The sequence below is a fragment of the Strix uralensis genome, chromosome 8, assembly GCF_047716275.1.
Source record: "Strix uralensis isolate ZFMK-TIS-50842 chromosome 8, bStrUra1, whole genome shotgun sequence".
NCBI lineage: Eukaryota > Metazoa > Chordata > Aves > Strigiformes > Strigidae > Strix > Strix uralensis.
In genome coordinates, this window is record NC_133979.1 from 13,026,358 (window position 1) to 13,037,384 (window position 11,027).

At 45.3% G+C, this 11,027-nt stretch overlaps 1 protein-coding gene across 1 annotated transcript; it reads left to right on the plus strand.

Moving 5' to 3' along the window:
* The first annotated feature begins 10 nt into the window (after positions 1–10).
* On the plus strand, positions 11–10,594 carry MED8 (mediator complex subunit 8). The gene is made up of 7 exons (XM_074876279.1): positions 11–91; positions 3,269–3,387; positions 4,455–4,599; positions 5,254–5,394; positions 5,768–5,849; positions 6,865–7,113; positions 10,122–10,594. The coding sequence occupies exons 1-7, from the start codon at positions 86–88 to the stop codon at positions 10,184–10,186; spliced, it is 807 nt and encodes a 268-aa protein (XP_074732380.1). The 5' UTR covers positions 11–85; the 3' UTR covers positions 10,187–10,594.
* Positions 10,595–11,027: the final 433 nt, after the last annotated feature.

An 11,027-nucleotide genomic window follows, 5' to 3' on the forward strand; every position in this document is an offset into this window, starting at 1 on the left:
GCCCTGCGCCCGCCCGGCCCCGCCCCCCGCGGCGCGCGGCTGACCCGGAAGCGCCGCTCTCCCGTGGCAACGGGGCGGTGCCGCCATGCAGGTGAGGGGCGCCGGGGCCGGGGCTGAGCGCGGCTGCGGCCCGTCCGGGGGCAGCGGGGCGGGGGCCGGCTCGGGGGCGCGGGTGGGCCGGACCCGGGGCGGGGCGGCGAGGCGATGCAGGCCCGCCCGGGCCGCTGCCGGGGCCTTTGCCGCGGGTGGGAAGCCAGCGCGGGCGACGGGGCCGCTCCGTGGCGGGGCTGGGCCTCGCGTTTCGGTGCCTCCTGCCACGGACTCCCCGAGCTCCCGGGGGCTCGGCCTGAGGCGGCGGCCGACGATCCTGCCGCCTTTGGCGTGGCCCTGGCAGCGGCTGCGGCCGCCGAGCGTCGATTGCCCCGCCGGCTGTGGCGGTGATTTCGGCCCGCCTGCTCCCCAGGGGTCAGACCCCCCCCGGACTGAAGCGGCCTGGGCGGGAGACTGAGGTCGCCCTCGAGCAGCTGGTTCAATGCTTTCCCGGGCGACAACCGCCCCTCGCTTCACGGCTGTAGGGTGAGCGTGTGCAGGGATGTCTGAGTGCACCTCTCAGCCCTTGCAGCAGCCCTCGGTAAGAGTCATCAAACCGAAGGTCTACCTGCCCGGCAGCCTGGCTTTACCACTAGCCAAGAAGCCGATGCCCAAAAGAAGTCGTGAGAGCAAAATAAGTTACTGATGTCATCTTGTATAAACTATTGCTAGCACATCCCTCGCATTTAATAGCCTTGAATGAATTTTCATTGATGGAAGAAGGATCTACTTACATTTTGAAGGCTGTGAATTTTTAGCGTCCATAATGTCCAATGGAGAAGAGTTGCAGAGGTTAATGACAGGTTAACGGGCTGTAAAGATCCACTTCCTTTGGTCTGTTTGAAACCGCTATCTGCTGGCTTCATGCAAGTCTCCAGGTTGTCCTACCAGAAAAGAAAGTGCAACTGGGTTGTCCTGCAAGTCCTCATCTCCAGGATTCGTTACATTGTCTCTCCTCATTTCAGCCACTTGCACATACCAGTCTCTTTTCTGTTTTTAACTGCCACATCTATGGAACTGATGAATATTCTTGATCATCCTTGTTGGCTTTATTTGTATGTATTCACACTATATCCCTTTTCAGTTTGAGGGACAAGAGTGACCCATAACATTTGAGATACAAATGAGGCATGCATTTATATGATGACATAATGAATCTTAGTTTTCTGTTGCTTTCCTAATAAATCCTATTATTGCTTTTACTTCCTTGACCGCTTTTTGAGCCTTGGGCAGATGTTTTCATGGGTTGCCCTCAGATAATCCCGAGATCTTGTTTCTGAGTGATAATGTTATCAGCTCAGAGAACGTCATTATGTACAGAAAATCAGGACTGTTTCTTTTTTTTTTTTTCCCTTTGTGTTGGCAGGTGCATTGCTTTACATTTACCTACTCTGAATTTCATCTTTACCTCTCAGTTGCTCCGTATCAGGAGGTCCTTCAGCAACCCTGCCCATAAGCCCTATCTTTACTATCTCAGGGCAATTTAGTATTGCTACAAACTCCTTAAAGCACTGCTTGAATATAGCATATGCCTGCAAGAGGCACAGCATTCCTTGGAAACACCAGTTGGTCTTATTGTGTGCATGCTTTGCAGTGCTTACATCTGCTTCCAGTTCTTAATAGCTTTGGAGAGAGCCTACAAAAGAAGGAGGCTTGAAGTACTCTGCTGCCACAAGAGGAATGCATGTGCAACAGGATTTCATTCATCCTCTTCAGGGCTTCTTGGATAAGCACAGGCAATGGGCCAGGTGTATTGTCGTGGGTGTATATGCCTGGCACCCCTGCAGTAAAACACTGGCTACCAGCCCAACTTGTAATACAGGCGTTAGTTAATCTTCTTGCACAAACACAGTGCAGACAAACAGTTGTAGACTTGTTTCTTAATTGCACAGGAACTGACTAGTCCCATCACAAGATGGAGGAGAGTGCTTTTATCTGGAGGTGGAACACCCAGCAGTCCGCTCTGTGAATCCACTCCACGGAGTGGGGATCAAATTTTAACAAAGTTGACTCAGCCGTTTCTTCTAAGGTGGTTAAGTGAAGTGAAATCTGATCAGTGATTACTAAAAAAAGCCTTTATAGTCTTGTCAGACTATAAATAAAATAGTGTGCTCATGCATGTGGAAGACACCTGATAATCTCTTCAGTGAAGCTCACACTGGTCCAATGTATTTAAACAGAGCAACAACAAACCCAATAGCAAGCGTGCCAACAGCCTGAGTCACTCTATCTGCTTTCCCAATCAGCATTCCCTTTCTATTATTTGATTGTTTTGTCCCACCCTCCTCACGGATTATTATTGTACAGTTCTCAATTTACATGAGCAGTTCATTAGGGCTGGGACTTTAATTATGTTTTGCGCAATACTGTCGTATGAAGTTAGAATAGATACGATTCTAGAAGGTTTTTGCAAGAGTCAAAGATATGCTTTGGTGTCTTTGGCAACAGATGCCCTGTCCTGACACTTTGTCTGTCACCAGCCTCCCTCACCCGGGGATGTCAGTGGAAAAGGTTAGTTAAACAACGTGATCCAGAGCAAAAGGAGGTGATGTGTGCCTGTATCAGTATATGCTGTCTCTGTCATGGCAAGGCCTCCTGCAGCTGATAAGGCACAAGTAGAATAGGAGCTGCCAGTTTCTTTAGCAGCTGGAAGTGGCACTTGGGCAGGAAGAGAGTAAAGAGTGAGGTGATGGGCAGAAACTGGAGTCTTTAGGCCATGGAACTGATACTCATTTTGCAAAGGGCTGTTTCGGATGAAGACATCACTGTGCCCACATCTACTGCCCGAAAAGGTTCGGGGAATGCTAATCTACTTTGAGCCAGGTTAGCTTAAAGGGTTCACAAAGGTGGCAAAAGCCAACTTTGATGACTTTGCGTGATGTGGTAAAAAGCAGATGTAAGTGATAATGTCTTCACTACACTCATCTACGTTTTAAAGAGGACAGCTAGCCAAGGGTTTGTCTCAGGCACAAGTCTCTTGCCTAAGTGTTCCAACCCAAGGAGAAGAGGTCAGTGTGAAACTATAGGATTTTTATCTCCAGAGTCTCTGTTTGCTTCCCCTGAAAAGGAGGCTCTCTGTAGGAGAGATTGGGCTACAGATGCATGTGTGTGGATCCACAACACCTTGGGAAGGTGTGAAGCTTTGTCCTCATCCCTTGCCTTTCTTGCCTTTTTTTAGAGAGAGGAGAAGCAGCTGGAGCTGACGCTGGAGGCACTCATCAGTCAGGTGGCCGACCTGAAGAACTCTTTGGTCAGTTTTATCTACAAGCTGGAGAACGAGTACGACCGACTGACATGGTAAGGTGTCTCACAGAGCTGGGGACACTTCTGATCACTGCTGAAGGTGTTCCAGACTCAGCTCAAATGACCACAAAGTATAATTACAAACCATTAGCCTATTGTCAGGAGGTTTAAATTTGCTTTTCACATTTCTGCTGGAGGAACCACTACATGTCTTCCACCAGAAAACCAGTTGAAATCTATTGGTTGCGTGCTGTACAGTAATAGAGCCATGCTAACACCTTGTAATCTAGATACTTCATGAGAACTAGACTTGCATCTGTGGCGACTGGAAGCTCCTTGGACAAAATATCTTAGAGACCCACATACACTATAAAATGATCAATGGTTCTTTCTGCATTTCTCGACCTTTCTGGCTTTTTCTGGCTGAGGTATAAGTTGAGCTCTTGTGTTTTGCTGGTTCCGCATGTTTTACCAGACAGTTTGAGAGACTTGCAAGGTGGCATTCTCTTTCTGATGGAGCATAACGGTGTTATAGCTACAGCTTAATAACCTGTGCAGTATCTTAGATAGTGTCTGCCACTGCAGCAAGGCTTCACAGACTGTTAGTGTCTATAGTTAATGTTGCAGAAGGCAGGAGAGGTGATGAATCCCCCAGAGAGAGAGCAAGCTGAAGGATATGTCCTTGACAAGATTATCAGTTATTTTGCTTTATTATTGCTTAGTCTGGATAGCCAAGCTATAAATATTGTCTCTCCTGACTGTACGGCTTAGGAGTTAAATTGTTTCTCAGACCTTCTTCTAGAATTGTACTGGGAGAGTTAGCGATAAGGAAGGCATTATTTCTGTGTATGTTACTGAAATCCCAAACAACTGCCACTTCCAGTGGTACTGCTTGTAATGTCCCTGAGCTATTTGTAGCATTTGAGCTATTTGCAGTAGGGACTGGGATTTGTCCACACCTGCACATTCAGCCCTAGGTTTTACTCATTACTGTCCGGAGTAGACTGATTTGAGGACTAATAGTGTTAATTCCTCACATCTCAGCCATTTGAGTGAAGAAGAGATAAAAGGCACCTGTGGCATCCCTTTCCATGTTCTGTCCTCTTTATTTGCTTTCCCAGGCCCTCAGTTCTGGACAGCTTTGCATTGCTCTCAGGTCAGCTGAACACCTTGAATAAAGTGCTAAAGCACGAGAAGACCCCGCTGTTGCGAAACCAGGTTATCATACCCCTAGTGCTGTCTCCAGACCGCGATGAGGAGATCATGGTAAGAAACTTCCCTCTGAATGTTGGCCCTGGAGTATCAGAAAATGCTTGTGTATCTGCTGCAGCTTGCCATTCCTTGTGCTTGGCATTCCTCAGCTCTGGGTGTAGAGGAAGAAAAGGTGATGCGTAGTTCTGCCTGGGAGCTGCTTTGCTGGGAGGCTTTCACTACAAACACTTGCACTGGATACACGTTACAGGAGGTGTTCCTGTTCATAAATATGTTATTTTCATGATGTTGGAGCTGAAAGAGATAGTGTCTTGTGTAACTGGGAGGTCTCCTTGCAAGCTCCTGATTTTCTCTGCAGCGGCTGTGCTGTTTCTGTTAGACATCTGCATCTAGATTTGCATTGTTTGTCATCTGACCAACATGGGGTATGTTACAGAACCTCTGGTGTGCACTGGCAATGTTTATTCTCAACATTTCAACTGATCATGGCCATGCAGGTGGGATTGCACTGCAGACCCCAATGGGTTGCTCTGACTAAACAGGCACAGTGCAAATTCCTAGACAAGTTGTTGAAACTTCCTAATGCTCCCCAGATCAAGGTTTCCCCACAGCCTTGTTCCAGCACCATGGCCTGTGCTCTGGTCTTGAGCTGTCTGAGTGCTGGGCTGCAGGAGGAAGCTCTGATTCTGGCTTGTCCAACTATTACAGCGGCAGACAGAGGGGCGTGTGCCAGTGTTCAGCCATGAGGTTGTGCCTGACCATCTTCGAACTAAGCCTGACCCTGAGGTGGAGGAGCAGGAGAAGCAGCTGATTACAGATGCAGCTCGAATTAGCCCTGATGTGGCACAGGTAGGTGAAGTTTGATACTTCTGCCTCTTAGTCCTAGGGCACAAGATGCTCTTTAACTCTGTTTCCTTCATCCATACATCTGACAGTTTTCTTTTCTTGTTGTATCCTTTTCTGTCTGAGATTTCTGCAGCTGACCCTAGCAGAGGTTTGGTTTCCTTTACAGTTTCACAAACCAAGGGTATGCAGCCCACTGGCTGTTCACAGGAGGTGCCATCAGACCAGTTAGAGAGCGCTGGGCTCTCTAGGCTCTGCTACCAAAATGTTTTATGTTTGGTTACACAGACCCTGGGAAGACAAAGCTTGTTCATTTACCTTGCCGACTTGTACTGAGTTGGAGGTATCCTGGTGGTTTCTGATGGTTTTAATTTTGCAGAAACAGATCCAAAGTCTGAACAAAATGTGCTCAAATCTGCTGGAGAAAATCAGTAAGGAGGAGCGTGAATCTGAAAGTGGAGGTATGTCACTGTGGTGGAGGTGGGGTGCAGGGTCCAAGCAGCAGGCTTGAGTAGTGGCAAAATAGGTAAATTCAGAGAGCCTGAAGCATGGGAAATCCAGATGAGCAGTGTAGACAAAAGGATTCCAGAAGATGCAAGATTGGCTGTCCTGGAGCCCACTAATTTGAAAAGAGGTTCTGTGGGTGCGATGTGTCTTGCTTGTGTGACCTGTGTATGGCAGGAATGTCATTCCAACCCTTTGCAATATCCCCCTTTGAGGAGGTGGTAATTATTTACCAACAAAACATTTCAATCAATTTGGATTAATAAAAATAGCTGTGCAAATGCAGTGGCAGTGAATGGGAAACACCTTATCTGTGTTCTGAATGAGTCCACAACATGTTTGTTGGCAGGCTTTTGTGTGATGTCCTCTAGATGGTGGCTGCTTCAGACTCATGGTCAACCTTTTCTGGTTCTGGCTCTGATGCTGGACATCCTTATTTTATTGGTCTCTGCCACCAGCTGTTCACTATTTCAGGGAGTGCTATGCAAAACTCTCAAAGGTAGTAGAGTTTTTTGTTGTCATCTTTGACACACATAGTGTAAGCAAGGACCTAAGCACAGGTTCTATCTGGTTTCTGGGATAACAGTATAACTGCACAGGTGTGTGGTAGAAAAACTTGCAGATACCATGCTGCTCACGAGCCTCCAAAAGTGGATATTGCCGTTGTTTATTTAAAACACAGTGCTTGTTACCTGCCAGAGGATTCAGCACGGAAGAGCCTTTAGAAGAGAACATTCTCACGGGCATGGAGGAGTTGGCTCCCCCTGTCCTCCTTCCCTGAGCAGCGTATGCCCTGCTCTCAGTGGAGAAGCTCTTGGGTGACCACTGTCCCTGGATTTTGCAGCTTCTTTGACCCTGCTGAGACTCTTGTAGAAGCTGATCTCTATTACATGCACTAAAATAGCAGAACCAGCTATGCTACTTTTTAGACTTGATTGATAAAATGCTCCAAAATCACTTCTTTTTCTGCAGGTTTACGACAGAACAAGCAGACTTTCAACCCTGCAGATACCAATGCTCTGGTAGCAGCAGTGGCCTTTGGGAAAGGACTGTCAAACCGGAGACCTCCTGGCTCTGGAGGATCTGTCCAGTCAGGCCAGCCGGGAGCTGGTGCCATCATTGCAGGTGCTTCAGGCATGCAGCAGGTCCCAATGTCGGGTGCTCCAGCTCAGCAGCAGCCAATGCTGGCAGGAGTGCAGATGGCACAAGCAGGACAGCCAGGTAAATAAGTTGCCTATCTGAGAGCATCTGAAATGCAGGGAGCAAGAAAGACAAATGCAGATGTAGAGATTCTTCCCCAGTCACCTCTTAGATATAACCAAGTAAGAGGTTCATTTCTGGCCTTAATAACATGAGTCAGGTTGTAACAGTGGAGTAATACCTGCTTAAAATTGGCTCAGATGTTGAAATGGATCCCAGCCATCCCACTTCAGCTTCTTAACTCACACTGCAATACCATTTTAATAATAGACTTAGTGGACATAGGACTCAATATGGAGGGACATCACAGTGTAGTTTTGCAGGCATCTATGCTGGGGGTTTTGCTGTCAAATTCAAGTTGAGGGTAGGCAATAAAGTGGAAAAGTTTGATGATAATGAGTTATTTAATGTAAAAAAAAAAACCAAAAGCTGTCTGTAAAGAGTCACGGAAAGATTTTATATACTAAATGACTTCACCTAGTAATAGTAGATTACATTTGTATTAAATATAAAGTGATACACATAGGCATAGCAATTTGACTTTATATATCCAACACCTGGACTCTAACCTAGTTACTTATATCTGGGAAATAGATACATGATATAATAGTTTGGTAAAGACATTAATTGGGTGTTCAGTTGGGGCAAAAATGCAAACCAAATGTTAGGAATTACTAGAAAAGGAACAGAGAAACAAAGGATATCATTAGGTCATTGTATAAATCTATGAAACACCCACACCTGCAATATGTGCAGTTCCGATCTCTGCTACTGGGGATAGCTTTGGGGCAGGGAGAAGAAAGTATGGAAGCACTATAAAATCCCAAATTGTGGGTGAATGGGGAATGATTGTTCACTGCTTCCCATGATACAGAAGGATCAATGAAAGTACACTAATGAAAATATGAGCTTGTAGATTCAGAACAAAAGGGAGATACTTTTCTAAATACTAAATAATTACACTGTAGAGCACATTGTCAAGTGTGTGATTGGTAGATAAAGTTTATATGACATGGAAAAGTAAGTAGGTAAATTTCTGGATGAAAGATCAGTCAACAGCTAATCCTGAAGATACCATCTCACTCCAAGTCCCTGAGCCACAGTATGTTAGAAGCTGAGGGCGTATTCTGCAGAGGTATTGCTGCAGGCTTGCCCTGTTCTGGTATTCTTCCTTAAATGTCTCTGCTCTCAGGAATGGGTTTGGCCCGGGAGACCTACAGGCCTAACCCTGTAGTGTCATTCTTGTGTTCATGTGAATTGAGATTTTGGATATCGGATATCCTAATTGGTGTTTTCTTGCCTGTATAATGACTGTTGTTCAGAAATGAACTTGAGCAACAATATTAATCCTAAGTTAATTATGTATTTATGTAAGAGTTAGAAAGTAATTTCCACTGTGATTTGGAAACAAAGAAGGTCCCTGTGGTTTCTGGCTGTGTACCCACACACACTGTCTCCAGGATGGGAACACAGTCACTTCTGTACATCAAGCAGGGTGCACTGGTAACAGAAGCACTTGTCCAGCCTGTGGTACCGGGAAGTTCCCTTTTGGTAAGAGCAGCTATTCTGGGTTTCACCAAAGGTCAGTCCCACTATCCTGCTTTTGATAGTGCCATAGCCAAGGCTGAAAGAATATAAGAATAAAGTATATCCTGACACCAGTTGTTCTTTAGGGATTTTAAGTCAGAGTTTGCTTTGAGACCAGTGGGTATAGCAGCCCTCAATTTCTGCAGTTCTTTTTTGAACTGCAATTTGACTTCTACAACGCCTATGGCAACATGTCTCACAGCATTATCATGTGTTTTGCTTAAAAAAATTTCCTTTTTATGTTTAAATCTTTTGCCTGATAGTTTTATTGTATGTTTCCCTTTTACCCATGTTGTGAGAAATGGTGAATAATCATTCCTCAGTTGCTCTCTCCATACTAGTTTTCACTTTTTGGAAGTCGGTCATGTCCTCCTCCCTTTGTTCATCTGTTTTTTTTTCCCTCAGCTAATGAGTCCTATTCTGTTTAATATGTCTTTGTGTGAAAATTGCAATATATCTTGGACCACCCTTGTCACTCTTACCTGCACCTTTTCTGTTTATTTTCAAGGCTGGGAACACCAGAACCACTCACAGTATTCCAGATGTGGGTGAACCATACAGTCCTGTTCACTCTTTGTTAGCACTGAAGTGATATCAGATTGCCTGTCAATTCATTGCAGGCAATAAGCCACTTAGGATACATTTGAGAAAGTTTAATAATCTTTATTCTTTTAGCCATTTGCTCATCAAATCTTTTCTTGTCCTGCTGCACTACAGCTTTAATTTTCAGAAGTTGTCCATTTTTTCTGTTCTAATTTGAACACACATTCCACTTTCCAAATGAGTGTTCTTGCTCTTTAATCACTGTCTTTTCATTTTTCTGATCATCTTAGTTTTGCCTAGCACTGTACACTTATTGTAAGCGGCTAGTGTGGTGTCTTTGAACACAGTCTCATGTGTGATTGGTATCAGCAAAAGGTAATAATGCCCAAGAGATGGGTGTGGTTAAAAGAAATTAAGAGATCTGAGAGAGTTTTAGTAATTTAAATATATACCCTGACTATAAATAATGCTACACAGAAGGGGTTACAGGCTCTTGTGTTTGCTTCTCTGAAATGGAAGTGGAGATGAGTCTGGGTACTTCTGTGAGTGCTGCTGCCAGCAACTTCTGTGAGACTGAACAAGTTCCACATTCCTGTAGGAGCCTCCTGACAAAGAGAAAGGCTTGTTTAAGATGGAACAGAATTTGAGGGGATAGCAGCGGGACACAGGAATTGTTGAGGAGATTTGCCAATAGAGAAAGATGCCAATTTGTAGAAGAGATTGACTGTGTTAGGTCAGAAGCTGGAAGATGCTGTAGCAGGTAAGCCTAGTGTAGTACCTGGAGTAGGACAGGAAGAGCCCAGACAGGGTCACTGTGAGTCTTGCATGCTCCTGAGCAAATGTCCTCTCATATTTTCATATTTTGCACTGCTTTTTCTTTTTCTTTTTTCCCGCTCCAGGAAAAATGCCGAGTGGCATAAAAACAAACATCAAATCTGCCTCAATGCATCCGTATCAGAGATGAGCTGAGATGAACCAGACCCAGAGAACAGCAGTTACCAGCATTGTTCCTGCTGCAGCCGCCACACCTGGATTCCTTCTAGGACTTCCAAGTCCCTTCACATATCCACACACCATATCCAGGGGGATAGGGCTTATGAGGCCGTTCCGTGTGTTTTTAGTGCTGGGTGGCTTGTGTGGAGCTGCTAGTGGCTGTGTCTCCTGGACATTAGTACTTCTTTGTTCAGTCAGAGCAAAGGATTTTGCTTCTGGTATTGATCCCATCTTCTCCAGTTCTGGCCTGGAGAACAACTACCCTTTCCTGATAAAGAATCTGAAGAGCTGCACAGAGTACTCTGCTCCTTGTTTCCGCTTCTTCACTCAGGATGTTCTTTCTTTACTCCCTCTTGTTGATTAAAGACCTTGTTATGCACACTGTGAGACACTGGTGTCCATCTCTTGGGTCATAAGGACTCTCATTTCCCTTGGGGTAAGGTTATAAGCAGCTCCAGTGTAAAATACATAGAAAATGTTGGAGGCTGAGTGCTGGAGCTGCAGTGTGTAAAGAGCTGTTATAAAGTGAGTCAGCAGGGTACAAACATAAGCAGTAAACATCCTCTTCATTGTAAACACATTATGACTATTCCCCAGAAAGCAAAATACTGGAAAAGACTATTACCAGGCCCACAGCAAGAAGGCAGCATTTCAGGAACAGAAGCACAGAGCTTTTGTATTCTGATGCTGCTGCAAATCCCAGCTGGATCTGATTTCACTTCCATAGTCCTCTGCTTCTCTGTTTCCTATAAGGTTTCTTAACTACTTCAGGATTAGTTGATCACTTCAGAGAGGTATTTCAGTCTGCTCAG

Bases quoted from the DNA above. Each gene is read 5' to 3' on its own strand.
- MED8 (XM_074876279.1), top strand. The intron at 3,388-4,454 runs GTAAGGTGTCTC...TTGCTTTCCCAG, and splicing joins GAGTACGACCGACTGACATG to GCCCTCAGTTCTGGACAGCT. The intron at 5,395-5,767 runs GTAGGTGAAGTT...TTAATTTTGCAG, and splicing joins TTAGCCCTGATGTGGCACAG to AAACAGATCCAAAGTCTGAA.